The sequence below is a fragment of the Delphinapterus leucas genome, chromosome 11 (genome assembly GCF_059928025.1).
Source record: "Delphinapterus leucas isolate spDelLeu-1000000601 "Yukka" chromosome 11, BTC_Dleu_Yukka2, whole genome shotgun sequence".
Lineage (NCBI taxonomy): Eukaryota > Metazoa > Chordata > Mammalia > Artiodactyla > Monodontidae > Delphinapterus > Delphinapterus leucas.
The window spans coordinates 18,113,737-18,141,330 of NC_143139.1; the positions used below are offsets into that span (position 1 = coordinate 18,113,737).

The 27,594-nt window shown below is 37.7% G+C and overlaps 1 protein-coding gene across 10 annotated transcripts in view; it reads right to left on the reverse strand.

Moving 5' to 3' along the window:
- Positions 1-14,144: 14,144 nt before the first annotated feature.
- The window catches only part of C2CD5 (C2 calcium dependent domain containing 5), an 82,749-nt gene continuing 69,299 nt past the window's right edge, over positions 14,145-27,594 (reverse strand). For 4 of the 10 annotated variants that reach the window (XM_089920382.1, XM_089920383.1, XM_022577765.3 and 1 more), the window contains 5 exons: positions 21,536-21,586; positions 20,531-20,632; positions 19,013-19,203; positions 16,171-16,317; positions 14,145-15,475 (listed from right to left, as the gene is read on the reverse strand). In XM_089920382.1, the coding sequence (XP_089776508.1) occupies positions 15,344-15,475; positions 16,171-16,317; positions 19,013-19,203; positions 20,531-20,632; positions 21,536-21,586 (623 nt within the window). In that variant the 3' untranslated portion in view covers positions 14,145-15,343. Of the gene's footprint in view, positions 15,561-16,170; positions 16,362-19,012; positions 19,204-20,530; positions 20,633-21,535; positions 21,587-27,594 lie in introns of all 10 variants that reach the window. The other 6 variants (XM_022577768.2, XM_089920384.1, XM_089920381.1 and 3 more) reach the window with 5 other exon arrangements.

Sequence of the window (27,594 nt, forward strand, 5' to 3'; positions counted from 1 at the left end):
ATCAACCTTGTGACTGCAGTTTCAATGGAAAGGTTGAGGTAGAAGTCAGATTTTAGCACATGGAAGAGTGAATGACAAGTGAGGATGTAAAAAGAGCAAATCATATGCCTTTCTCAAGAACTTTGAATTATAAGATGAATAATTTCTGGGGATTGAAGTACAGCATAGTGATTATAGTCAATACTGTATTAAATACTTGAAAGCTGCTAAGAGAGGAAATCTTAAATGTCCTCGCTTGAAGAAAGAATAGTAATTAGGTAACATGATGAAAGTGTAGGCTAACCCCTGGTGGTAATCATTTTGCAACGTATCAAGTCAACATGTGTATACCTTAAACTTACCTAATGTTAATGTTATATGTCAGTTGTAGCTCAATAAAGCTGGGAGAAGAAAGAAATTTGTTTGACAAAGGAAGGCCCAGTAGCTAAAGCCCGATGTAGGGAAGAGTAGGAACACGTTTATATTTTAAGATCAAGAACAAGCAGAGTGAAAAGTTTGAAAATAAGAGATGGACTAGAATTTGGAGAAGTTTTAGGGGGAAACTGCACAGAAGTGACTTAAAACTGAGTTACAGAAACTAGCCTGAGAAAAAGAGACGGGATTTCCCTTCCTCTGACAAAGTAGAGAGGAGGAGACAAGGTTGAAAATAGCTACTGGGAGGAAGGGGAGAGAGAGCAGACCCGAGACTGGATGAGGCCTCCTACACATGGTTTACTGTCAAAGAGAGATTGTTCCAGCACCAATTTGCGAGCAAAGGGTAAATGGCTAGAGTGGCCTAGGATTGGGATCTGGTCAGCTGCTGTGGCAAGAAAACAGACTTTGGGCTTGCCCAGCCAAAACCACACAGTCGTGTAATTCCTTGAAAGAAATCTCTGTGTGTGGGGGTGTGGGGGTGTATCTCCTAGTGGTTCTGTTTCTCTAGTAGAACCCTGACTGATACAGACAGTAGGTAGCTTATTCTAGGCACACTGCTGGCAAGTGGTAGAGCCACTATCCTGACCTGGGTGGTTTGGGTCTGGAACCAATGCTCTTAACCTACAACACCACACAGCCCCTCCGGTAAATTCCAGTCATTAGCAGTCTAATTGAATATTCACAATATTCAGGACTTGACTCTGTGGGAGAAAGCAAAGAGAAAGAAAAACCAAACAAACATGAATGAAAATACAGTCTATAGGAGATCATTGTGTGTAGGGATATGCAGAATAAAGAGAATAGCAATAGTCCCTATAGTCTCAAAAGAGATTTTGAGTTACGTTAGGGAACAAAAATGAAGAATGCATATTTCCTCAGAAGAAGAGCACTCCAAGTGAAATGTATGACACGTGCAGAAGCCAAAGAAAACCACGTAGAATTTGAACATGGTGAGCCTCCAAAATGAAAGACAGTGAGCAAAGAACTTGAAATCTGTTATTCCTTACCAGTTGCTGCATAACAAAGTGAGGGCTGGAATCAGCTTAAAACTCACTCATATGTCTGGCAGTAATGCTGGCTGTTGGGGTTGATGGCTTCTTTATGTGGTCTCCTCACATTTAATCTTCAAACTATGGTGGCTAGGTTGACAGATGAACGGATAAAGAAGATGTGGGGGCTTCCCTGGTGGCGCAGTGGTTGAGAGTCCGCCTGCCGATGCAGGGGACACGGGTTCGTGCCCCGGTCCGGGAAGATCCCACATGCCGCGGAGCGGCTGGGCCCGTGAGCCATGGCCGCTGAGCTTGCGAGTCCGGAGCCTGTGCTCCGCAACGGGAGAGGCCGCAGCAGTGAGAGGCCCGCGTACCGGAAAAAAAAAAAAAAAAAAAAACCTGCTCAGGTAAATACGTGCCTTCACCAATAATTTCTCAAAGCATTTCAGGAAATTCCCAGGCAGCTACCGTATCTGCAGTCTCTGCCTCACCACTCACTTTTACATTGCGAAGGCTGGCTCTAGCCTTGAACCAATGAAACCAGCCATGGCTGGCATTAAAAGATGAGCCCTCTGATTCTTGGCCATGTTCCTTCTTCAAGTCTTCATAAAGGCTTTTAGCTTTCTCTTGAATCAGCATTAAGCTGAGCGGGACTCGATGCTGATGCTGACCCTGCATCCACACACTGAGAAGTTTCTCCATCTCCTCCCTCACTTTCCCATGCTTCTTCAATATTACTGTCGACATCATTGGCACAGGAGACTTCACATGTTCCATGATTTTGTCTTTAGAATCGTGCTGATGGTTGAACAATTCTTGCTATAAGCAACGTCTACCTCTTTTAGCCTCGCCCCACTCTCTCGATTATTTCCACTTTTGTTTCCATTGTTATCGCTTGGCGCTTCTTAGCAGCACCAGCTACATCACGGCTGCTTTTATGTTTGCTTCCAGACATCCTGGCCTTGAGATAAAGACATTGTACTACTGTACTCTATACAGTACTGTACAGTAAAGTACACAAAAGCACAACCATTTGTAGAGGATGCACGCATGTGAAAATGCACGCCAGACACGCGAGCTAACTTAACGTGATTGGACATGTTGAACGCACGTTCGCATCTTTGAAATTTCGAAACTTGAAGGTGCGTATGTAGGGGACTTACTGTAAACCCAAATTTACCATGCATATAATTCCATATACTATCCTTTGGGAAGCTTCCTTGTACGGGCAGCAGGGCACCTAGAAAAAGCATCCTACCTCATCCTCTCCGAGGTGTTGCCTGCAAACGGACAAGTGGTGTCTTTCACATCCTCAATAGGTAGACACATCTCTTATCACCTCCATTTCAGGCCTTAGCATCTGTACAGAATCATAAAGCAATAAAGACTTATATTTAAACAGTTGGCCCAGAACATAAATTTCTTACCCATCTTCCATTATACTTGTTTATCATGCATCTAATAATGAATTCTGTCAAATTCTTCGCTAGTCAAATTTCCCTAATTTTTTTAAGCTTTACCAAAAAATGTTCAGTGCCTTTATTATTAAAAAAATAAATAAATAAATAGTTGACCTGGAGTGAAAGATTGTTCAAAATGCTCATAATGTAAATTAGCATACGTGTGGTTTAAAATGTAGCAGGTAATTAGTTTTCTATAATGTAGGATTCTTGAGAGCTAGTCTATAATGAATAATATATCTGGAAGAGTGTGGCCATTATAGTCTGAACCTCTGGGGCTTTGCAGTTTCAAAGGAGAAAATATATTCTGTATATAATTACTTGGCATTTTCAGTGGCTACAGAAGTACCAATAACTAAATACTTTTGATTATAATATTAAGAAAAAATTTGGCAGGGTACTTAAAAAATTTTAGTAAATGTAATATATTCATAACTGGCAGGATATTATAAGTATTCTTGAAGTGGTCTTTAAATGTTGAAATGGACTTCTTTCTAATCCTTCTCTGATTCTGACCTGGAAGGAGAATTTCCAATTACGCTGAGAAGGAACAAATCCCACGGCAGTAGGAGGCGTTAGCACCATGCCAAGTATATGAAGGTGTCTGTGAGGCAAGTTTAAGACAGCCTCTTTCTGTGTCTTGTAACCAAAATGGAATGTTTCCTGAGGCATCAAACTACGATAAATTATCTATTCCAGGATGATAAAAAAATTAAAAAAAAAGGAATGTGCTGATTTTAGTTAATAATGTACTTCTTTGTTGTTCCTCAGTTCTCTGGGGAGTATCTCATAACCTAGGGAAAGAAACAGGCAGGAAGCAATTAATTACAATAGTCGGATACTTTCAGTAATAGAAGAAACAAAGGAGAAACCAATCCCAGCTTTTCTTATTCTAGTTTCAATCCTCTCACTGATGTGCAGGAGGTCACTGTGTCTAAGATAGGGCCTCCTGAAACATAGCGAGGTATACAGCAAGTTCAAGGCCATAGAGATTAATTGGTGTAGGTAGTCATGCCGGGCAGCGCCTATAGACATTTTTAGCTGGATGTTGTGCATACCTACATGGGTTATCTGGTGGTTCATGGAGTTGCTCCCCCAATTTGTAGGCATTGACTTCAGGCTTATAGAGAATTTTTTTTTTTTTTTTTTTTTTGCAGTACGCAGGCCTCTCACTGCTGTGGCCTCTCCCGTTGCGGAGCACAGGCTCCGGACGCGCAGGCTCAGCGGCCATGGCTCACGGGCCCAGCCGCTCCGCGGCATGTGGGATCTTCCCAAACCGGGGCACGAACCCGTGTCCCCTGCATCGGCAGGCGGACTCTCAACCACTGCGCCACCAGGGAAGCCCTGACTTCAGGCTTATAAAGGAACAATTCTGTATCCACAAAGTGTCCATTCAGCCACATCTGGAGATACAAGACTCTGAGGGCTGTGTATAGAGAAAACCAAGACAAAACTTGACAACCAAGATTTTTAAAATTCTGCCCAATTGGGTCACCTGCAGTCGGGCCAGATATTCCTCTTACCACAGCTGCAACCTGAGTCCTGCTCTCTGCTTGGCCCCTCCAAGTACTTTCTAACCTTGGCAAAGGGTCCAGAGGTCATCCCTTCCTTACATCTTAGGCCATGTAGAGGTTAAGCATACATTTATTTCTTCCTGTCTGTAAATCCTCTCAATGATTAGTTTTTCTCTCTAATGGCAGTACTCTGTGTGCTGTATACTCACTCACCAGCCACAACCAGGCACATAAAGGAAGGGGCCAGGGCTTCCCTGGTGGCGCAGTGGTTGGGGGTCCGCCTGCCGATGCAGGGGACACGGGTTCGCGCCCCGGTCCAGGAAGATCCCACATGCCGCGGAGCGGCTGGGCCCGTGAGCCATGGCCGCTGAGCCTGCGCGTCCGGAGCCTGTGCTCCGCAACGGGAGAGGCGGCAGCAGTGAGAGGCCCGCATACCACAGGGAAGGAAGAAAGAAAAAAAAAAGAAAGAAAGGGGCCAGCTAAGTGTGGTGAGAATGCCCACACTCCACATACCTTATACCTTCTGAGCTGAGCTCTTGCATCGCCCATCAATTATCTGAAAGGACAGATAGGTGGGATTCTTACTGTTTGAACTGAAACCTCGAACCTTTGAAGACCATGTTGGACAGAGTATTTTTTAATGGTTCACCAACACTATACTGTCTTATACAGCTACAGCCCCTTACAAAGCACTTAACAATTTTTCTTTTAGCAAAAATGATCTTAGGGGGCTTCTAGTCTAACACCTTAATTTTCTAAATGAGAAAAATAAGGCTCAAGGAATAAACTGGCTTGCCCAAGGACAGAGAGAGTTGCCAAGAGTCATTTCTTTAAGTATTCAAAAATCATTTATTTATTGAGTATCTACAACCCTATTCTTGCAATGCATGGATGTACAGTTTCTCACATTTTGACCTCTCTGAAATCTGGGTGAGTCTTAGAGTTGCTGTCTGCCAGGCATTGACTTTCCACAAGCATCAAAACTTGCAGAGCGAGTGTCACCATCTGGGAAAAAAATCACGAAGACAATAATGGAGCAATCTTTTAAGAAATACTGCTTCACTGATGCACTTGATGACACAGACCATGATATTGTGTGGAAAAATGTATGTACTGGCAACTTTCACTGAAAATTTATACTGGAGATTTGGATTCTGAGTGAGAAGTTGTTTCAGGAATAGCTCAAGCAATTTATTTTTGCTATGTATGATAAATTTATGTTCTTTCTAAACAAATCTAAAAGAGCTCTTCTATATATTAAAATTAAACGCCTAAAGTGACAAGAAGGCATTGTCCCATAGCATAAATGGTGGCATTTTTTTTCATACGTATGTAAAATGATGGTGTATCTTACAGTTGATGTCATGCTAGTCAATGAGATATGGTATATTCCTGGCTCTCTTCTAGATGCCAGATCTTCAGCAAAGAAAAAAAGACATAAAGCTTCTGAAGCTTAAATTCCAGGAGGATAATCAAAAGAAACAAACAAGGAAAATATCAAGTAGTGAGTAGTAAGGGCTATGTGGAGAATTAGCATTAGGTGATGTTCAAGAGAGAGATTGGGTGGCTTCTTTAAGTGATCAAGTTTCTCACCCCATGGAGGTGACTTTAAGCGGAAGAAGTAATGATGCTAGGTGGGTGGAAGATCCAGGACTAGAAGAGTCTCCTGAACACCAGCACCTTTGCCAACATACCTCTGCAGGCTGATAGTATAACTACAGTGACAAAGCCTATTCACAGTTCTTTTTCACTCTGGAGGCACAATTCTTATTTCAAAGTGAATGTGGACTTTAGAGCAAACTACTCCTTCTTCTCATCATTTTAAATGGAACTGTCTTAGATGGCTGGTGTTTTATGCATTAAAATACACTGGGAACTTCCCTCGTGGTCCAGTGGTTAAGACTCCGTACTCCCAATGCAGGGGGCCCAGGTTCGATTCCTGGTCGGGGAACTAGATCCCACATGCATGCCACAACTAAAGGAGCCGCATGCCACAACTAAGACCTGACACAGCCAAATAAATAAATATTTTTAAAATAATAATAAAATAAACACATTGAACTTTTTATGTAATAAGTGACCTTAGGAGAATGAATCTTGAAAATCCCTGTGAAATGCAAGAAGAAAGGAGGGAAGGAAAGAAGGAAGGAAGAATGGTGGGAGATGGAGAGAGAAAGAGAAGGAAAGAAAAAGAGGGAGGGAGGGAGGAAGGGAGAATAACACACTTAACATCAAATGTCCTGTCAAAACATTTGCCAAAGCTTTAAATAATTAGACAAAACCGATATCAGAATTGAAGACTATCAATTTGGAGTTTGGAAAGAAGAATAGTTGACCTCATTGGCTTTTTATTCTTTTCTTGATTGATTGCTGTTTAGATGGTAGGTATTTAAAACCAGAATGTTTATAAAAGAATGACTGAAAGGTTCTTGGCCAGTAATTTAGTTTTAAAATATCAGAGATTCCAAAAACTGAAATCCCAAAAACAAGCCTACAAAAAAAAAGTGATAAAATAAAAGCTCCTGAAACATTGGGATTAAAAAATAATAAAATGTTAATAAAAAAGACAAACAAAGTAACTCCTAGGATAGATTAAAATTCAGACAGCATGACACTAAAATGGTAAAAGCTATTAGAGATACGTAAGCACTAAGAGAATTAACTGGTTTTTATCTTAAATAGCTTTATGCTTAAAAGTTTATCTTGAACCCTAAACAATGGCATTTCAATTTTTTTAAAGAAAAAACAAAAGTTTCATTCATTTTACCTGTAATAAATATTTACCCTGCCTTTATTATGTACTAAGAACTCTTCGTAATATGCCAAGAACTCTTGGTTGGTTGTAGAACTCATTGTAATATGCCAAGTTCAGCTGACACAAAATAAAAGCAATTGCAAACAGGTTATTAATAATTTAAGACCTAAAATCTGAGGGATAAAGTGGTACCTATGTCCTTCCCATTGAGCATCCAAGAAAATTGGTCTCGAGTTTCCCAACTACAGACATTAAGTGGCAGTCCCTTAGGTTCATGCCTCTGAAACATGATAAGAATAAATATGAAAGGGCTTTCTGGAAAATGCCCAAGGGTACAAACAGCAATCAATCCACTGAACACAGCTGCTCCCCACCTCCTTCCACCCATTACAAATTGATGCTTCAGCTTTTATTTCCATCATTATAACCACTTTGGTGGATGAGATATTTGTGCCAATGTGCGGAGGACAACCTTACGGGCCAATAAATGTTTCTGGGAGCCAATGATGGCTGAGTACTTCATTTCAAAGCGGAGGACTAGGAGACTGATCAATTTATATTCTGGTGAAGGCCCATCAAACATAACTGTGTCCAAGCAAACACAGAAAGGACTCTTCCTCAATTTCCTCGATTTCAGAGAGTGAGAAAGAGATGGGAGTGTCTGTAAATAGACCCATTTCTCTAAATACACCTAGCAAATATCACCCAAGGCAGACAAGAATAATTCAACTAGATGACTCTGTTGTTAAAACATATATGTGTGCCTCTGTCTTATAAGGTATGAAATAGTTACCTTCATCCTTATGCCAAAAAGAATCCTTCTTGTTCCCTCAATCTGAAGCCTAGCAGTTTCCTTGAAAATGTTACCTGTGAGAATAAAATGCTGTGTGTGACTGACTGCAATGTAAATGGAGAAAAAGTGGGTCATCATTCATTCTAAGCTTCATCTGTCATCTTCTCTACAGATCTAATCAACTCCCTTAATCTCAGATAAATAATCTCCTGTCAAGAAAACATTACTGCTAGGAGTATCAAGTTTTCCAATTAACCTTGTATATGTAAAGTTACTTCAAAAACCATCACAATGAAAGCGCTACATTGATATACTGGAGGAGAATCTTCAACTATATAATATTTTTTGCTGTGGCAGTATACTTTTTGCTAATTGAGGTAATTAAATCTCACAGGTAAAAGTTACATCTGAGAGACATAATAAAATGATTCTCTTGTTTAGCAATGAAAAATAAACCAACCTTATCAAAACTTCTGAATCATTTGCAAGAGACATTATCAAGCTCAATAAGTGGATATAGATTTAAATCAGCATTTGGAAATGTTTCTCAATTGATATTAATTCTTTTATAATAAATAATTGATTGCTCAGAAACTGTAAAAATTTTGTAATTAACAAAGATCTTAATTATTCCCACCACAAAAAAGAAATGGTGTTAGTTAACAGTATGGTGCTATTTCCTATTGCAATATATAAATGTATCAAATCAACATGTTGTACACCTTGAAGTTACACAAGGTTACATGTCAATTATATCAATAAATTAAATAAATAAATTAATTAATAATAAATATTTTAAAATTTAAAAAGCCAAACTCGTAAAAAACGGAGCAGAATGGTGGATACCAGGGCTTGGGATGAAGATGGGGTGGGCATTGGCGGGATGTTTTTTAAGGGTACAAACTTGCAAAGAGTAGATATGTAAGTCTTAGAGCTCTAACGCACAGCATGGTGACTATGGTCAACAATACTGTATTACAAGCTTCAAAGTTGCTAAGAGACTAGATCTTGTTATCACCACAAAAATATAACTGGAAAAATCCCTAAACAACACTCTTATAAATAACCCATTAGTCCGGAAGGAAATAAAACGGAAAATTGTAAAATACTTTGAATTTAATGAAAACAACATCTCAAAATTTGGGGAGCCTCTTAAAGTAGTGTATGTAGAGAAATGTGTCACATTCACTTTTTTTTTTTTTTTTTGCGGTACGCGGGCCTCTCACTGTTGTGGCCTCTCCCGTTGCGGAGCACAGGCTCTGGACGCACAGGCTCAGCAGCCATGGCTCACGGGCCCAGCCGCTCCGCGGCATGTGGGATCTTCCCAGACTGGGGCACGAACCCATGTCCCCTGCATCGGCAGGCAGACTCTCAACCACTGCGCCACCAGGGAAGCCCCACATTCACTTTTATATATTAGAAAAGAAGAAAGGCCTCAAATCAATGATCTAAGCTTCCACCTTAGAAGAAACTAGAAAAATAAGAGCAAATTAAACCAAAACAAGTGTCAGGAAGGAAATATAAAGATAAGAGCAGACTCAAATAGCATTGACAACAGAGGAAAAAACAATAGAGAAAAATCAATAAAACCAAAAGCGGGTTCTTTGAAAAAGTCAATTAATGACATAAACTTCCAGCCAAGCTTATCAAGAAAAGAAGTGAGGAGCCGCAAATTACCGATATCAGGAATTAAAGAGGATACATCACTACAGTTCCCACAAATATTACAAAGATAAATAAGGAGCTAGTATTAATAACTTTATAGCAATAAACCACAAATCAGAAAAAACAAATTACTTAGACACAAACTACCAATGCTTACACAAGAAGAAAAAGATAACCTGAACAGCCCCATATCTATTAATAAATTCAATAAAATCAATTTATAGTTAAAGATATTTGAACAAAGAAAACTCAAGACTTAGATGCCTTCATAGGCAAATTCTATCACACATTTATGGAAAAAAATAGCATCAATTTTAGACAAACTTCTGGAAAATAAAAAAGGAGGGAACATTTTGTTTAACATTTGAAAATTTGGTTTTAACATTTGAAAATCAATGTGTAATTCACCATATCAGCAAACTGAAGAAGAAAATTCATCTGAGCATCTCAGTAGATGGAGAGTAAGCACTTGATAATATTCAGAGCATGTTGGAAAAACCCACAGATAACATCATACTTAATAGTGAATGCCTTCCCCCTGAGGTCTGGAACAGGCTAGAATATCCACCCTTATCACTCTACCTTATATTTACTTAATAATTTAATAAGGTAATAATTAATACGGCCAATTTAGTAAGGAACAAGGAAAATAAATATAAGCTATTTAGATTCAAAGGAATAAATAAAACTGTCCCCATGTACAATTATAAAATGATTGTCTACATGAAAACTCCAAAGAAACACGGAAAAATCTACTAGAATCAATACATGGCTGCAGGATGCAAGATCAATGTAAAAAATCAATTATACTTGTATATACTAAAAATCAATTTTCAACAAAGATGCCATGTCAATCCAATGTAGAAAAGCTAGTCAACATTGTCCATTGCTGGAGAAATTGGACATCCATATGCAAGCAAATGAATGAATGAATCCTTGACCCCTACCTCACACCATATAAAAATGTAACTTGAAATGATCATGTACCCAAATGTAAAGCCAAAAACTGTGAAATTTCTAGAAAATGTTTGTGAGGTTCATCAGGCAAAAATTTCTTAGATAGAACACAGCACAAACCAAAAAAGAAAAAAAAAGAATTAGACTTCATCAAAATTAAACACTTCTTTTCCTCAAAAGATAATGTTTAAGGAACACAAAATAAGCCACAGACTGAGGGGAAATATTTGCAAAATACGTATTTTTTAAAAAAACCTGACATCTAGAATATATAGCTCTCACAACTCAATTGACAGCTGCTGAGCACTAGGAACTGAAACTTGGCAGCCTTCCTCGAATGGAGTAGGCATGGAGGAAATTACCTGCTAAAGAATCCTGGAAACCTGTATGGGAGCCTTGGCCGGTTTGGCACCCTTGCTGCAGAAGACCATCTTCTACTGTGTGGAACCCATTCCAACAGCGACACCACGTGGCAGTGAGAAGCAAATGCAAACCAAAGAGGTTCTGGAAGCTGATTGAATATCTGGGGGACTGTTTCAAGCCCCCAGAATTGACGATGACTTCAAAGACTGGAGATTATGGATTTCTGCTAATTATTCAGATGTGTATTCCAATTAAAAAATTAATTGGAAAATAAAAGTTACAATTGTACCTTGAGTCTGCGAAGCATTTCATATTAGATGTTACCGTAAGTGGCATAACTATGGTAACTTGATACTTGAACTGTATCTCTACAATTTAAACTTATGAGAACTTGTATTAGTTTTCCATTGCTACCATAACAAATGATCACAAACCGAGTGACTTAAGTTTATCTTACAGTTCCACAGGTCATAAGTCTGACGTGGGTCTCACCAGGCTAAAACCAAGCTGTTGGCTTCAGCCCTGTTCCTTTCTAGAGGCTCGAGGGGAGAATCTGTTTCCTCACCCATTTAAGCTGTTGGCAAAATTCAGTTCCTTGCAGTTGTAGAACTGAGAACCCCGTTTCCTTGCTGGCTGTCAGCATCCAGATGCCACCCACATTCCTTGGTTTGTAGCTCCCTTCTTCCTTCTTGAAAGCCAGCAGGTTGAGTTCACCTCTCATCGAATCTCTCTGACCTACTCTTCTACCCCTCCTTTCCACTTTTAAGGATTCAACTGATTAGATTCGAGGACCCTCGAAGATAACCTTGGATAATTTCCCCATCTCAAGGTCTTTAGCTTTGATCCTAACTTCAAAGTCCCTTTTGTCATCTAAGGTAATAGATTCACAGGCCCTGGAGATTCAGCTTTGCAGAGGGTGGCAGGAGGGCCATTATTCTGCCTACTATAAATATGTATTTTTTAAAGTTTAAAAGTCTAATCTTAAAAATGTCTTGACATTTCTACTGGAGAAAAGTCAAAACTTTTTAGGATAGGATTTACCCAATCCTTCCCAATATTTCCTTCAGCCTGGTTCCTTATTCCCCTCCATTCAGCCTATACTAGATTTAACTTGAGGTCAACGAAGGGTTTTTGATAAACCTCCTGAAGTAGTGTGCAAAATTTTACATGTATGCTTATTCTTCTGGAGACAAGGTACAGAGCTTAGATCAGATTCTCAAAGTACTCGTTGAAAGACCCTCCCCCTGAAAAAAGAAAAAGCTACAAAAGTGTTTGACAATAAATATGTTGCTTTCGCGTAACATACATTTTCATGCTTCCACATTTTTCTGCATCTCGTTCAGTGTGGCTGGGGGCTATCGTGGGAAGACTGTGAATCTCTCAGGCGTCTGACTCAAGCTAAAACTGGTCAAGTGGTGATGGCATTTATCTAATAACAAATAATGAAGGTAGCAAGTCTGATGGGGAGCCACCAAGACGAAAGCAATTCAGGACAAGTTGCATGAACCTGCAAGACAGCCAAAAACTCGAGGGGAGGTCATCTTAACTCAGGGAATCTAAGGAACGAAAGTCATACTATCTATAATAAAATTACAAGTTTGGATATGATCAAAGTTGCCATAAGCTACATGGATGGACAGCAAAATCAGGGGAAGTTTTGTCACACATATGGCAGATTATCTATCAATAAGAAGAAGTCAACCCCATAGAACAGAAATCCTATTTTCACAGGAAAGTGTGAACTTAAATAAAAAGGTTTTATTCATAATAGGCAAAAATGTCCAAATGGGGATGCATCTAGAAAGTATTATACTAAGTGAAATTTACCAAGCACAAGATCCTATTTACATGGAAGGGGAAGTGAACTGACTGCAAAAGGGAACAGGGTGTGCTCTTCGGGGGACGAAATGTTCTTTATCTTGGTTACGCAACTGAACCTATTTGTCAAAACTTGTACACTTAAATTTTATTGAATGTAAATTATACCTTATTAGCATACTTTAATATGTAATAAGGATACATACTAAGTTATTAACATGGATTGGGAGGGATGATATGGGGGAAGAGAAAGCTAGGTGTAAAGGTAAAAAATAAAACCACTTTTTAAAAATTATGTACATGATCCAATTTACGCATTTATGAAAAATTATATGTGTATGCATGAAGAAGCCTGTCAGCTATCTGACGCTGCAATATTGAAATCCAACACTTGGCATCCTTGGCATGTTCAAATTTAGGGGTAGATCAGGTGATGGAAGCCAGATGGTGATGGATTACAGCAGAGTAGGAGGTGGAGGAAGTGGGACAGTGAGTCTAGCAAACTAACAAAGTATTGGTTAAATTGTGTAGTTAAGCTTTGTAATAAAGAATGAAAGAGAATAAATAATAAAGAATGAAATAAAGAATAAAGAATGAAAGAGATACTGTGAGGTGTGCTGTTAGATCCCATAACTGGCCTCAATATTTCCAAAAGATTAAGTCCCAGCACGTCTAAAATGATGTTTCTGAGGGAATCCACACACAGGGAACAGCAGCAACTCTTGGGGCATCAGGTAACATCAGCTTTTCTGGAAGGAGCCAATCTTGGCATGGGCTGACTGTACTTCACAGGTAACCCACACCGAGCAAACAGCCTGGGTCTGCAGACAGCAAGCCTGAGTTCTGTAACTCTGGCTTTTCTAGAAATCAGCCTGTGCCTCTGTTGAGTATCCAAATATTCGGACCAAAATGGAGATAACGTCACCCAGCTAGTTTTATGTTTTAAGAATTAGTAACAATGCATATGCACAGGATGTGGCACAAAACAGGTACTCAATTAGTGATAATTACATTATGAATCCCCTGCCAAGAAAGGACTCAGAAACATACTCAGGAATCCCCAAATAGCTGCTGGCTGGCTGGCTGGATAAATAAAACTATGAATAAGTCAGTCAATTCCAGGGACCTGCCTATTTTTCTAGACTGAGCTTAAGTATCATTTCCTTGGGGAAGCTACCTTCACCCCAAGCTACACACATTTTCTCACTTAATAGTGTAGGTTTCCTACCAAAGGCAATGAGAGTAGCACAATTACATATGTATTTTTCCCCCAAATTAAGAACAGGGCCTTGCATATAGCACACGCACAACAGATGACTGTTAACTAAAGAAATGAATGGAGATGATCAGATGGAAAGTGATTTCTGACCACTGACAGTACTACATCAAAGAGGCAAAAAAAGAGATTTAGGAATATTCCAGTTTATAAACTTTTTATTTAAAAAATAAAATTATAAACAAGGTACAGAAAAATATTGACACCTGTGATAACAAGGAAATGACTCCTAATCTTTAGGGCAGTTGTTATCCTGGAAGAGCAAAATCATGAGTTTTATAAAGAAATTTTGTTGTGCAAAGGAGGAATGTACTTTTAAAGGTTCACTTGTAATAGGTATTTGGCATTGACAAAAAAAGTACTTCTATCCATATATTCAACATTCTGCAGCATATTTACATTCAAGTTACATTTCCAAACTCTATGCCAAATACAGTCTAACTCACCATCAAAAATCCCTAAGATATTACTAAAATTCTGTTTATTTGGTGGGAGTGCAGTATGACTTTATTAGAAAATAATTTTGTGTTCCTTCTAGATCAATTATATTTTAACTACTTCAACAAAATTCACTGGCCTTTTCTTCCCAGTTGAAGCCAAGCCTCTTCCAGACAAATTAAACACAAATTGAAACTTGGCTAGAAACGAAGTTATATAGTAATGTTTTTCCTCCTTCCTTATTTAAACTTCCAATGGAAGGACACTGGCTCTGATAAATTACTTTTCTTTTCCAGTAGTTAGGACATATTATGGATACAAGTTGCAGAATTTTAACTTCTTTTTCAAAGATGGCTGAAGCAATTTTCCCTTTCAGTTGTTACCAAATTCCTCATCAAAATAACATACTAAGAAGCCCACATAGTTTTCTGAAAACTTTTCTCCATTTTCCCCATACATTCCTCGAATCAGATGACTTACTCATTAACAATTTGTTCATTTCTTGCATAGTTTCTCTAAATTACACTAGGAGAGCTATCCTAATTTCCTGATAATCTTACCATTTAATTTTCTAAATTATGATTTTATTAAAATCAACATAAATTATACATAGCTTCCATCTTTACTACAGTTCTCAGAGAAGTTTATCCGAACTTCCTGGGGGGGAGGTGCGGTCAAGGCTCCATGGGGCCTGTCCATCTAGGCTGGCCAAACTAAAATGTCAAGATTTGAACATTCTCAGGCCTCCAAGTGATCCCAGACAAATCCAATATACTCATAATGTATCAATTCTTCCTCAATTCTCTCAAGTCCATTTTTTACATCTAGTAAGATAAATGAATGACAAAACAAAGGAGACCCATGAATGTCATTTAGTGAAGCTCATTCTTTCTAACTGACTTCAGGTTGTAACTTCTCCACCAGTACATGAGGGCTGGCAGGTGGCAGCAGGTTGCTGAGTTGACACCACTTCTAATTCAGATTCACGAACAAAAACCACTGCATCACCACTTACGTTTATAAGACACTGTGCCTATAAGAACAACAGGACATGTTCAGTCACAAACTCAGCAACACGCTCATACTCTTCTGGCTACCCTGGGGGCAGTGCCGTAGAGCTGAAGAAGCGTACAACCCAAGAGAAAAATGAGCAAAGGATAAGAAGGCAATTCACAGGAAACAAACAAACTCATTAATATAGTTATTTAATTTTTAAAGGGATTTTTAACAATTGTGAGTTATTAAAAAACTGATAAAAGAAATTTATTCTAAGATTTAACCTAAGCAACATTCCCTTGTCCCCATTAACAGAATTATATTACTTATTAGAAATAAACAAACAGTGTGGCCCCATCATGATGTACTCTTCACCAGCAGGGCGGTTAGAACTGGACAGCATCACATTCCAAACCAGAGGGCGTCTTTAACTGTCCTCCGTTAGCCATCACTGGATCCCAAAGACCCACCAAGAAGGTGGAGGAAACAGTAATTTAGGAGCAAAACTTCCAGAGGTATTTAAGAATAATAACTAGTCACTGGGGATGTGAAAACAGCATCTGACCTATGCAGGACCATGGTTACCAACATATTCATTAAAACATGTTTTAAGCCTCTAGAATCAAAGAGCTTTGAAGAGCAATTCTCTTTTTCGGGGGAGGGTGGGAGGTGAAAAGGCCATGGGATACATTCACAGGTTCCCGCCATCAGAGGTTTTTAACCCCATCTCACCTGGTTTTTATTTGGATTCTCCATGAAGACACACTGCTTCATTATGTAGGAGACAACAGCGTTCCCTCCCAGTGCAGCCACGTGAGCTCTCACCATCGCAAACACTTCAGCAATAAAAGCATGGAGAAAACCACTGACACCTCCTTCCTAAATGATGACGCGCAAAAAACCAAACTGGATACATGTGTAAACTAATGTACATAAAACATCAAAGAATACATATTAAAACATCTTAGGTGATCTTAATATAACGGACGATCATTTTAATTCCCTCCATAACGGGGATTTGTTGCACGAATGAACAAACCAACCTTTACTGAGCACATGTCTACGACAGGGATCACTATCTTCGTTTTACAGGTGATGAAACTGAAGCTCAGCGAATCTGTGACGTGCCCATGACGAGCCAGGACCACAGAGCTAGTGGACAGACGGCCGAGCAAGAGTTCTAACTGTCCCTCCATCTTCAGCACCTCCCTCTACCAAGTCATTCCCATCATCATTCAAATAAACTGATGGTAAATAAAAACAATGAGACTTCCCGGCTATCCATATCTCCTATTCTGAAAATGAACCAGGTTCCAGTCGCACTTGTCTTTTTCAGTTTCTCAAAGGTGTGACATCTTTTCCTGCCTCGGGGTCATTGCACATGTAGGTTCCACACCCAATTTTCCACCAGGGTAACTTTTACTCAGTTCTTCAGGTCCTGGTTTACATGTGACTTCCTCAGAGAAACCTTCCTTATCAGATCTAAATTAAGTTCTCCCATTATATTCTCTGACAGGCCCTGTTTTATTTCTTTATATGACTTACTATTACTAGGAGTTACCTATTAATCACATGATTATTTATTTACTGTCCACCATGCCCGAGTTCCACTAGACTAAATCCCATCAGGTCGGGAACTGACTCTGCTGTGCTCACAACTACATAGGCTGACACTTACTTCAACAGATGCACGTACTAAGTGGTCCGTACGCATTAGTTAGGGAATGAAATCCAATAGTTTGGGGAACTTTTTCAGTGTTCAAAAACAAACAAAACAGAAACCAAAGGCTAAATGAGAGCTTAAAATGCTTCTCAACCTAAGTTTTCCACAAATTTTACTGGATGTTATTTATAGTCTAGGAAGAAATTTCCAACTTTAAACTGGAGGTTAAGGGCAAAATTTAACACACTGTTAGAAGAACCACTCATCCAGGTCACATCTTTCTGAAAAGTCACAGGATGGTACATAAAGTTTTGTACAGGTATCTCTCTTTGTAATTAAGGAATTAAGTGAGTTGTGTCAGCCTGCCTCTGACTCAATCATCACCCGGGACAGTTTTTTCTTGTACTTTTATCAGTTTTCCTCCTCCATCTCAAATCAAGAAATTCTGATAGCAGAGTAAAAGAGACTACAGAGGGGTAATTTTTAAAAGATTATATAATTGTAAGCAAATAATTCATCAAGCAATGAATAAATTTGGGATATTATACCATACAGTTAATATTACAAATCTCTGTTGAAAGGAAATCTACTGTGAAGTAACATTTTGGGGTATGGTTGCTTAAGCAGTAGAGAAGGCACTTAGGAAATAAAAGTGTATGGATTCAATAGTACAATATCCATGTGCTAGTAAGAGCAACCGGAAAAGGCCAATTCACCAATCTATGCCAGCTTCTCACACCCAAATTTCTTCGTCAAACTTAACAAAAGTGTCTCCTATTTTAATTCTACACTAAAAGGTTTTTGAGAGCATCTTAAGATAGTTTCTTTCCCATCTCAACACAATTAGAATATGATTTTAAAAGTAATTTATCTTAAAGGAAACATCTATCTAATTAATCTGTCAGAAGTCACTCCCTCACTTACACAAAAACAACTTATGTTTACTCTGCACCAGGCACTGTGCTAGGTGCAGGAGGGTGAGCATGATATCAAAAATTAATAAGCAAGCTGTTATTTCCAAGAAAGTACAGAAACATTGCTAGTGAAGCAATGGGGAAAAAGCACAGTTAAGTCATGTTTATAATGAACACACTTTTTAAAAATACAAACTACCGCTGAAGTAAATTTTGAAGAGTTTATTGGGTTTCACACCTAAATAATTAAAAATTTTCCCCATTCACAGTAATTTGCTTAGCAGTCCTGCTCCAAAACATAAGACAAATAGAAATATAATCTTTTCTTGAGTTTAAATTCCTCTGTAATGCAAAATATAATAGGCTGACTCTGATTCTTAACTTTGACTACATCAAGTAGAAGATTAGAACTGCTGTTACTTAAAAAAACAAATTAAAGTTTAATGATACCCAGCCAGTGTGAGGTAAGAACTTGAACATTTTTACACACTGACGGCGAGAGGGGAAGAAAACAAGCGGCCTCAGTTTTTTTCAGAGGAAGAAAACGATAGAGCTAAATGACATAAACAATCCCCAAGACATCTCTCCATGATACAGTCCCTTACTATTTCTAAATGTAAACCCTTAAAAATTGCTATTTAAATATATCTCAGGCAAATACCTACTGAGAAGACTAAGCTGTTCTTTCAGGGCTGTTTTAAACCTCTAATCAAACACGGATACATTTATTTGTTTTAGTTACCACATGATAAGGACCTGGAGTTTCTAATAATAAATGGGATTAAACACAACACAACTCTTGTGATAATACTAGCTGCTAGAGACAATCCAGACAGGTTATGAAAAAGGTGTGTGTGTGTGTGTGTGTGTGTGTGTGTGTGTGTCTGTGTTACTTCTGGCAAATAAACAACCAATTTGAAACTTGTTTGGTTTTGATACTAATATCTTCAACCACAGAAAACACACAAAAACAATTAAATAACAACTATAAAATTACCTCACGAAGAGAAGTGGTTTCCCGAATAAAAAACATGTTAATTATCCCAAGATATTTTGTTATTTTTGCTCCAGGAATGAAGGAAAGAGGTGTCATCTTAACCACGCCAACTGTAGAATTTGCACAAGGTGGAGAAGAACGATTCCGGAAATTTCCTTCACCCACTGGACTTGCTTTTTCGACTGTCACAGCTAAAATTGGAGAAAGAAGAGAAAGCATCAAGATCATATGCTGGTGACTCAATTATTCCCTAAGGTTTCCAAATAAGTGGTGACAACATTCAGCTGTCTGTGAGGCTAAGCCATGTCATGAAAGAAAAGAAATTATCATGCACTGCATGCAATTAAAAATAGAGAGAGAAAGAAAAACGTAAGAGGAAATGCTGGAATGGAATCTTTTGGAAGAAAAATGGCATTCCTGCAAAAGAAAATGTTGATGAGGTGGAGCTACACACACAATGATCGTTATAAAGTGAAGAAAAAGCGGTAGAGCATTAAAAATTATCTGCTGTAGGAACAAATTATTACAAGGAGAGTGTGAAAGTTGTTACATTTCCCAGTGCAGCTTTTTCCATCTTTTTTTCAGACAACTTCATCATTGTCAACTTGTAGATAAACCATATCTTAACTAGTTGTAGTAGGTTTCTTTTCCAAACCTTCTCGATCAAACTCATAATTTAAAAAATTCAACAAATGACCTTGGCTGTCTAAAAGTTGTTTGTTCATAAAATAACAAATAATAGCTACCACTTATCAAATAACTACTATAAACCAGACATATATACATATATATACACACACACACATATATGTATATATATAATCCTTACAACAACCCAGCAACGTAGGTGTTATCTCCATTTTACACGTGAGGAAACTGAGGTTCACAAAACTTAAATAACTTGCCCAAGGTCACACAGCTATTAAAATGGCACTACTAGGATTCAAAACCAGAGCTGGCTGGTTCCATATCTTGTGATCTTCCCCCTAAAACACAGTTCCTTCCCTTTAATGTAAAATCTTTCACTCAAATACCTCAAAGTCTACCAAAACACATGGAGTATAGATAAAGAACATGTAAGTACTGATCCTGAGTCTAGCAGTGAGATAAGAGTTGACCACTTTCTCTCTGGAAATACCTCATTCTTTTATCACTCTGGACATCGCTCTTAGTAAACTGACAAATACCATACACTACCTAGTACCTTGGGTCCTGGAAGAGTGTCTCTTCAATAAGAGAGCTCATCATTTCCTTACACTAGATGATATAATATCTATATACTTTCAAGAATACCTTCACAAAAATAAAATACTAAAAACACAACCCTACAGTTAAAGTTAAAAAAATCTAAAGGCCCTTCAATAGCTTTTGCTAAATGACCTTTAGAGTCTGCAGCTTTCACACTCCAATGCATGATTGATTGGCAATGTTATTACTGAGTAGTCAGGTCTAGCCTTCACCACTGGGAAATCAAGGATATGCTTCTCAGATTGTAACATGGTAGAAACATCCGCCTACTTGTCTTAATTGATCCACGCCTTATGGTCTGAGCTTTCAGTTTAATGAGCTCTATCCAGCTGCTGCATCTGTCTGCAAAGGAACTGTAATCAACTGACGTTGCTGAAAACACAGACAGAAAACAAAAGAAAAAACAAAGAAAAAATATGGATGACGTCTCTTACTCGTCAAAACACTCCTTCCGATGACGTAATTTAACTGTGACTTAGGGGAAAAAGTGGTCCTTTTCAAGTCAGGTAAGAGAGATAGTAAAGAGTCAAGCTTCAGACACTGATTTGTCCGAAACCAAGTTCTTGGCTGGCTGAGCATCTTTGGTGATGGCACAGCTGTGTGGTCTCTTAGGGGGAATGGAAGCAGGTCTAACAGAGAGATCAGGGAAAGGACCATACGCTGTGTTTTAACTAACTTCATTTCCCATTCTTTTTACTTCACACTGTTTTAGCTGTTTATATTCAGGGCTTTAATTTACAATCAGAACTTTGTGAATAATTCCTTGCCCTAATTTTACCCTGAAATCAAAAATAAAAATAATGAGAATCAAATGGTGAAGAATACATGAAAAAAAATCACTAGTTAACTTATCTTTTATTAAAATATCTTCTTTCTACCAATAGTAACAGGAAAGCCAAAGGGTCATTTTTGTCAATATTCTATTTCCATGTCTGATTTTGGCGACAAAGCTTCTGATAACATGGGGTGAGGGGCAAGTGTGAGCCTAACAAGTTCTCATTTTAAAAAGAATAACTTTTACCACTGCTGAGCTAAAAAACAATGTTAAAAAGCTAAAGCTTTAGTTTTAGAAAGTGGGACACTATTAAAATGCTAAAAATGTGAATATTTGTTTAATTACTATTTTGTAAGACACATTCTAACTACAATAAAGCCACATTTTGGTGTCTATTCCCTCGTCCATGGAGTGCATTTCTCTGATGTCTGTACGCTCATGAATCACCACACTAGAATTTCACACCTTTGGAGACTATTTGCTTGATTAGACAAACTCACCTCTCTGTGCAGCTGGTATACCTGAGTTAGAACTTGCACTCTCCAGGTGTTCTAATAAGACAATATGAACAACATTAGCTTGGGTGCTAAGTATAAGCCAGTATCTCTTCTTTGCTCTTGGTTAATACTCTCTAAAAGCCAGACAAATAGGAGGGAATCTTTATGGCTTCATTATAAAAGTAAACCAAATAGAAGTATTTAGGTTTAAAACACAGTTTCTATTGATATATGAAAACTAGCTTCATTAATAAATACCATGCCAAGAAAGATTACTTGTTACTATAACACAAAAAAGGTTTCAGAAACTCTACACACAAAATATCAACACAGTAACAAATGTTAGTGGGATGGAAGCGGGACGTGAGAAAACTGAACAGAGAAAAGGGTCAACCTACTGGGAAGAAAATCTGAAATGAAAAACAGAAGGGAAATGTTTGTGGCGGAAGAGCCAGTAAGATTAAAAATTACAGACAAGGCGATGACCTATGTCTCACAGATAAACATAAACCTCAGCCTGACCTGCCCCCTCACCACCAATCCCTTCATTCAAGGCCTTCGCTTTCAACAGCTCCTTCTGGAGCTATCAAGACTTTGTGGAACTAAAAGGTGACCGCTCTCCACGGAAATAACTAGGAATCCCAAACTAGAATCCCCTTTACAGTAAGCTCATAAAAGCAGCATCCTGCATTCTCCCTGATAGTTTATATTTTTACTATAGATATTTAAGTCATTGTACAAATTTAAACAGTACTATAAAAAAAAGAAAACTTCATAATCCATTTCTAATGTTCAGGCTCTATCCACACTGGCATTACTTGAATTTTTGTTTCAAAGAATTTCAGAACTGAGAATATAGTGTGGCCAAGATAGAAATAACACATAAAGACACTAAGAATAACTTGGGTCAGCCAGTCTTTTTTTTAATTATAAACTAAGTAAATATATGTATTTTTGTCTCTGCTTAATGTGTTGACCTTCTGGTAATATTCTTAAATTAGCAAAAGTTATACTTTTCAAAAATTGGATTTATAGAATGTTTCTGTTAATTGGGTGCAATGGAAGTATCTCCCGCACCCACCCCACCCCCCAGTTTTTAAGGCAATGACCACAAGCTAATACTGGAGAGTGTACAGTGGCTGACAATCCTCTTACAATACAGAACTGTCCGATAAAAGGGATCACTAGGTGAGGTCCATACAATGGCTATGAGGAGATCACGCTGGATGCGCCCTGACCATCATGCCCTCAGACTGTAGTTCTAGAGGGAGTATCCTCCTGATTCAGGATCCTGAGGGGCAATGGAAGCCCAGGAAGCGATGGGACCTACAGGAGGAAGACCAGAACAGAACTGACATTCAGAGGCTTACCAGATCTCTAGGGACAGCTCAGCCTGGAAACAGACCCAGTGCAGAAGCTGGGACAGTAAATAGCCCACCCCAGGCTCATACATCCCAGGAGTGTCCTAGAGCTCTCGTATGTCCTGTGCAGTATAGCCTCGGTAAGTATAGACACAGAAAATATAGTCGGCATTAGGTATTCTGTGAAAGTTTTTAAAATGTGCGGATGGGAAGGAAACTAAAAGAAAAAGTGAAAATTACTAAAATTGTCCTCTATACCTTGATATTATCTTGGTAATACGGAATTCTCCAGTAGCAACTGTATATAATTTAATGGCAAGTACCCATGAAAAGAGCTTAAACATGTAGAAGGTATCTGTTCCCATCTCTAAATATGTCAGGTGGAAAAAAACAGAGGTATACAATGATCTGTAGAATATTTGTGTTTTTAAAAAAGGATAGAGTATCTTTGTAAAGACAGACAGTAACCTGTTAAAGAGTATCTGCCTCTTGGGAAGGAAAACGAAGGGAGAAGGAAGCTTTATTTTGGACAATGTGATTTTTTTTGTAGTATTTGAATTTTTCACCATGTACACTTAGTACACTTACTACTTTTCCAAAAAAAATTTTATGAAAGGTAGGGAAGAGGAGAAACAAGTGAGGGAAAATATTTATTCCCTGCCCTCAAATATGAATGTGTTTGAATTAAAATTTTAAAAGAACAAAACTTTTAAATTAGAGACATGGCTGAGCGACAAGATTTTTGACCTCACTGAAGGAGAGCAGGTTCGTCTCCTAACATGCTTGCCAGGATGCTCATGTTTTCTCTCAGAGAAAAGGCCCAAGAGGAGCTGGTCCTGGCAGCAGCTGGACGTCAGCAACTCGGACTGGTCTGAACACCTCAAATATCTAATGACCTCAGATTCTCGGTCACTCTGCTCCTTCCAATTACAGTTTGGCTTCCCAGGTAATAACAGGCTTTTCACAAGAGAAGGAACTGCAGATATTAGCTGTCTGGCTCACTGACAAAGCAGTAATTCTGCTTAAGAATAAATAAATCCGTATGCAATCTCTAAGCCAATACTTAAAAAAAGACAACATATTTCATACTCAGGGGTAAAAACCTTATTAAAAGTCCTTTGGGCTTTGTTGAGGGGCTGGCACCCAGTTCTGGCTATTTGCACATCTCTGTGGAAGAGTTTGACACAAATACTTCGTATGCGAGGCCCCACTGTAGCTGCAAAGACAGTCTACAGCAAGCCACCCAGCAGCCCACTTCTCTTAGCATTTCCTTCCCCACTGAATACAATTTTGCTTTTTTAAAAAGTCACCAGTTACTGATAATCCCGCTATCCCTCAAAAAACAACCCTAGAAAGTTACTGAGGCAAACAGAACATGCAGATTGACTATTTTCTTACTACACTTGAGCAATTTTTAACAGGCCTTAGCGGAGTGGGGAGGGGGATTAACCTAGATTAAAGCAGTTTAGTGGAAATGAGCATACAGATGAAAAACAGAAAAAGAAATGTTGCAAGAATTCCTCCTCCCTCAATTATACACCTGCCAGTGCTTCCAAAGTTTGAGATGCTTCCATTCTCCTAAATAACCCATGACAAAGGTATGGGTTAGCTATGATAAAGTTTTACACTGACTAGTCTTCTAACAACTTACTTTCTACCATTAAAATTTACAGATCACCTTTGCTTTGAATAACTAAAAAGTATTTGAGATAATCTTTTCCAGTCACCCTAAGAAAATTACAAAATTTGAAAAACCTCCTGCAAATTCTGAAAAGGTTCTCTGGCAGATTAAAATATATGCAATCTGGAGTCTCTAAACTGTATGTTTTATTTTCCTGTTTAACTATTCTTAGTTTTAAATGATTATGATCAAAATTTGGTTTTATGTCCCTTTAAGCACTTCCATCAATCTATAATGCATGGATCAGCTATGTCTTGTAACTATAAAATCTGGCTTAATGACTGAGTTAAACAAATGATGTACATAAACATTCAGTATAAATCTGGTCCATAATGGTCTTTAAATATTGGTGGATTGATAATGAAATTGCCATATTAGTTAAAAATTACTAAGGCATACAGAAAGACACAAATTGCTTTGATCTGGATATTCCACTAGTAAAAAAAAAATTCAACTACATAGCTACACAGGTAATACGTACAGTAGATGACAAAAGGCAATTAGCTGCCCTATTTGAGTCATTAAAGCTTCCAACCCCGGGTGTGCAACATTCTAACTCACTTGCTTTTCTTCTTCAATCCCCATCATTCACTCTTCCTCTCACTCCCATCCTTTGTATCCTTTTTTCCAAATAATCCTTGTTTTGGGTCAGTAACCCAATTCAATTTTCTTTGCTTTTCACTCCCTCTTCCTCTGACTCTGGATTTCACTGCCCTCGAGCTCTTGGAGAAGCTAAGATTCCTTATCTCTACTTCTCCATCAACTCTTTCTCTCCTTCCCACTTCTTGGATGAGGTTTTCACATTTTCCACTCTTTAGTTTCTGTTTTCCTCTCATTCTCCTTCCCCTCAGCATTTTTCTCCTTTCAGGAGCCCTCACTCACTGCTGTGGCCACAGATAACATGAAGAACTTTAGCATTTTTTATAGTTGCTACCATTTGGTCACAGTGACAAAATATATCTTAAAAAAAATAAGAGAGAAAACAGACATGGAATGAACTCTTAATACATAAAAACATTTTTAGTTAGCATAAAGAATTATATATACTTGTAAGAATTCAGAACCATTAGTTGGCAGGAAAAAGGAAGAGCTAACTTTTGTAGGTCTTATAGATTTATATTTCTAATTACAAGTTAAAATAATGTGAGGCAAGTCATTTAAGTTTAAAAAATTAAACTATCTTTTAAAATCAAATTTGGTTTAACAAAAAGTAATTCTGATAGCCTACCATAAAAATAAAGAAAAAAGCTTCAAATGTGGATACCTAATTATGGAGTATAATATATTGAGGGTGTAAGCAAACTTGTTTTCTTTTTTACTGAAATCCAGAATTTGACCTATATTTGTCTTATTCATCAGCAACTGCTCAGTGAAAAAAGAACTTCTCCCAGGCTACAGCTAATGCCACTGAACATGAGGATACCACCACCACCCCGGCATAAAGCAAAATGGACACAGAAACAAGGGTGATATAAAAAACTTTTCCTCTATACAGTTTCATCCAACAGTATATAAATACTAAAACTGACTTAATTAAACCCTTTTATAGCCTTAAACTCTCAGAATTTTAATGAAAGCAATTATCCTATTATAGATTAGATTTATAAAGTATTTGAGATCTATTTATAGTGGTATATAATTCAAACACTTTTGTCTAATATAAGTTCTTAAGTCCCTCAATATGGTTTCAAATATCTCAAGATTCAGGTCTTTAGACATGTATCTAAAGTAACATGCCAACCTTTTATAAAAATTACATGCATAAAATTTTTAAGATTAATTACAGTTCATGAGAAATATCTTATTGATTTTTTAAAAATTTTCACCCAGATTACATTCACTCAGATTCCCTATTTTTACTATATTTGCTCCATCTTTTTTCATTTTCATTTCATAAAAATATATATCATTTTTAAAGCCTCTTAAAAAACCATTTCAGAGTGAAGTGACAGATATTCAGAAAGCTGACATGTAGATATTAATGAGGAGGAAAAAACATTATGAAAGTGGTATAAAAAATTTGCTATAGTCCTCTTTTTTCTTAACACAGCTTCATTAAAAAAAGGAATTTATACTGATGCCACATCATCTCTGTTCCTCACAGTATTCATCAAAGAATTTTGATGACCTTCACATGATAATGTCCTTTAAGAAATTACTTAGGCTCAGCACGTTTTAATATTTCAAATCGGAAAAATCATGGTAACTATCAAGGTAACACCAAATCAACCACAAATTTGAGACATACATCAAAGTATTCTGTTACCTTGAGAAAAAAAATATGTAACAAATGTAACAAAAGATGGAAGGAAAAAAAATTAAGCATGGATGGACAATTCAGGCCCAAGCTTACTCTACACTGTCAATTAGGAAACATGTTATTGAAGCATCTTTTCTTCACATAATACTCACTCATTTTCAATAACACAAAAAGATAAGGAAAGGTTTATCTACAAGTGAAAAGATGGAAGTGTTAATAAACATACTGTGCATAGCTCTTAAGACTACTCTGTCAACATAAAAGGAAATAAAAAATTTTAATAAATTATCCCATTTGTGATAAGAACATGAAAAATAAATTAGTATTCAAAGTTTTCAGAATTAAAAAAGATAAATCTCGATCAGCTTAGCTAACTAACCTAACAAAACTATAAAAACTATATATTTATTTACTTATCAGTATTAGTAGTTAACTTTTAAACCTCTTGTGGTTGCAGATAAGAAAGTAGAGAAGTTCTCTGAGCATTTATTCCTCACCCTCACCTTTCTCTCCCACCTATTTCCTCTAAACTGCTAAGCTTAACTTTTCCCAGATATTTCTATTCTCTATTCAAAGCCTTCCTTCATGTTACAATGTTCAATTACTACATTCATGATATAACACTCTATTATTACACTTTTCAGACCTTTTCAAAACCCGTCCTATCCTCAAATTATCCAAAACACTTCGAGATAACTTTTTCTAATATATACATCATAGCCCATGTTCTCCTGGCAAGACATGAGGACGCAAAGACAAT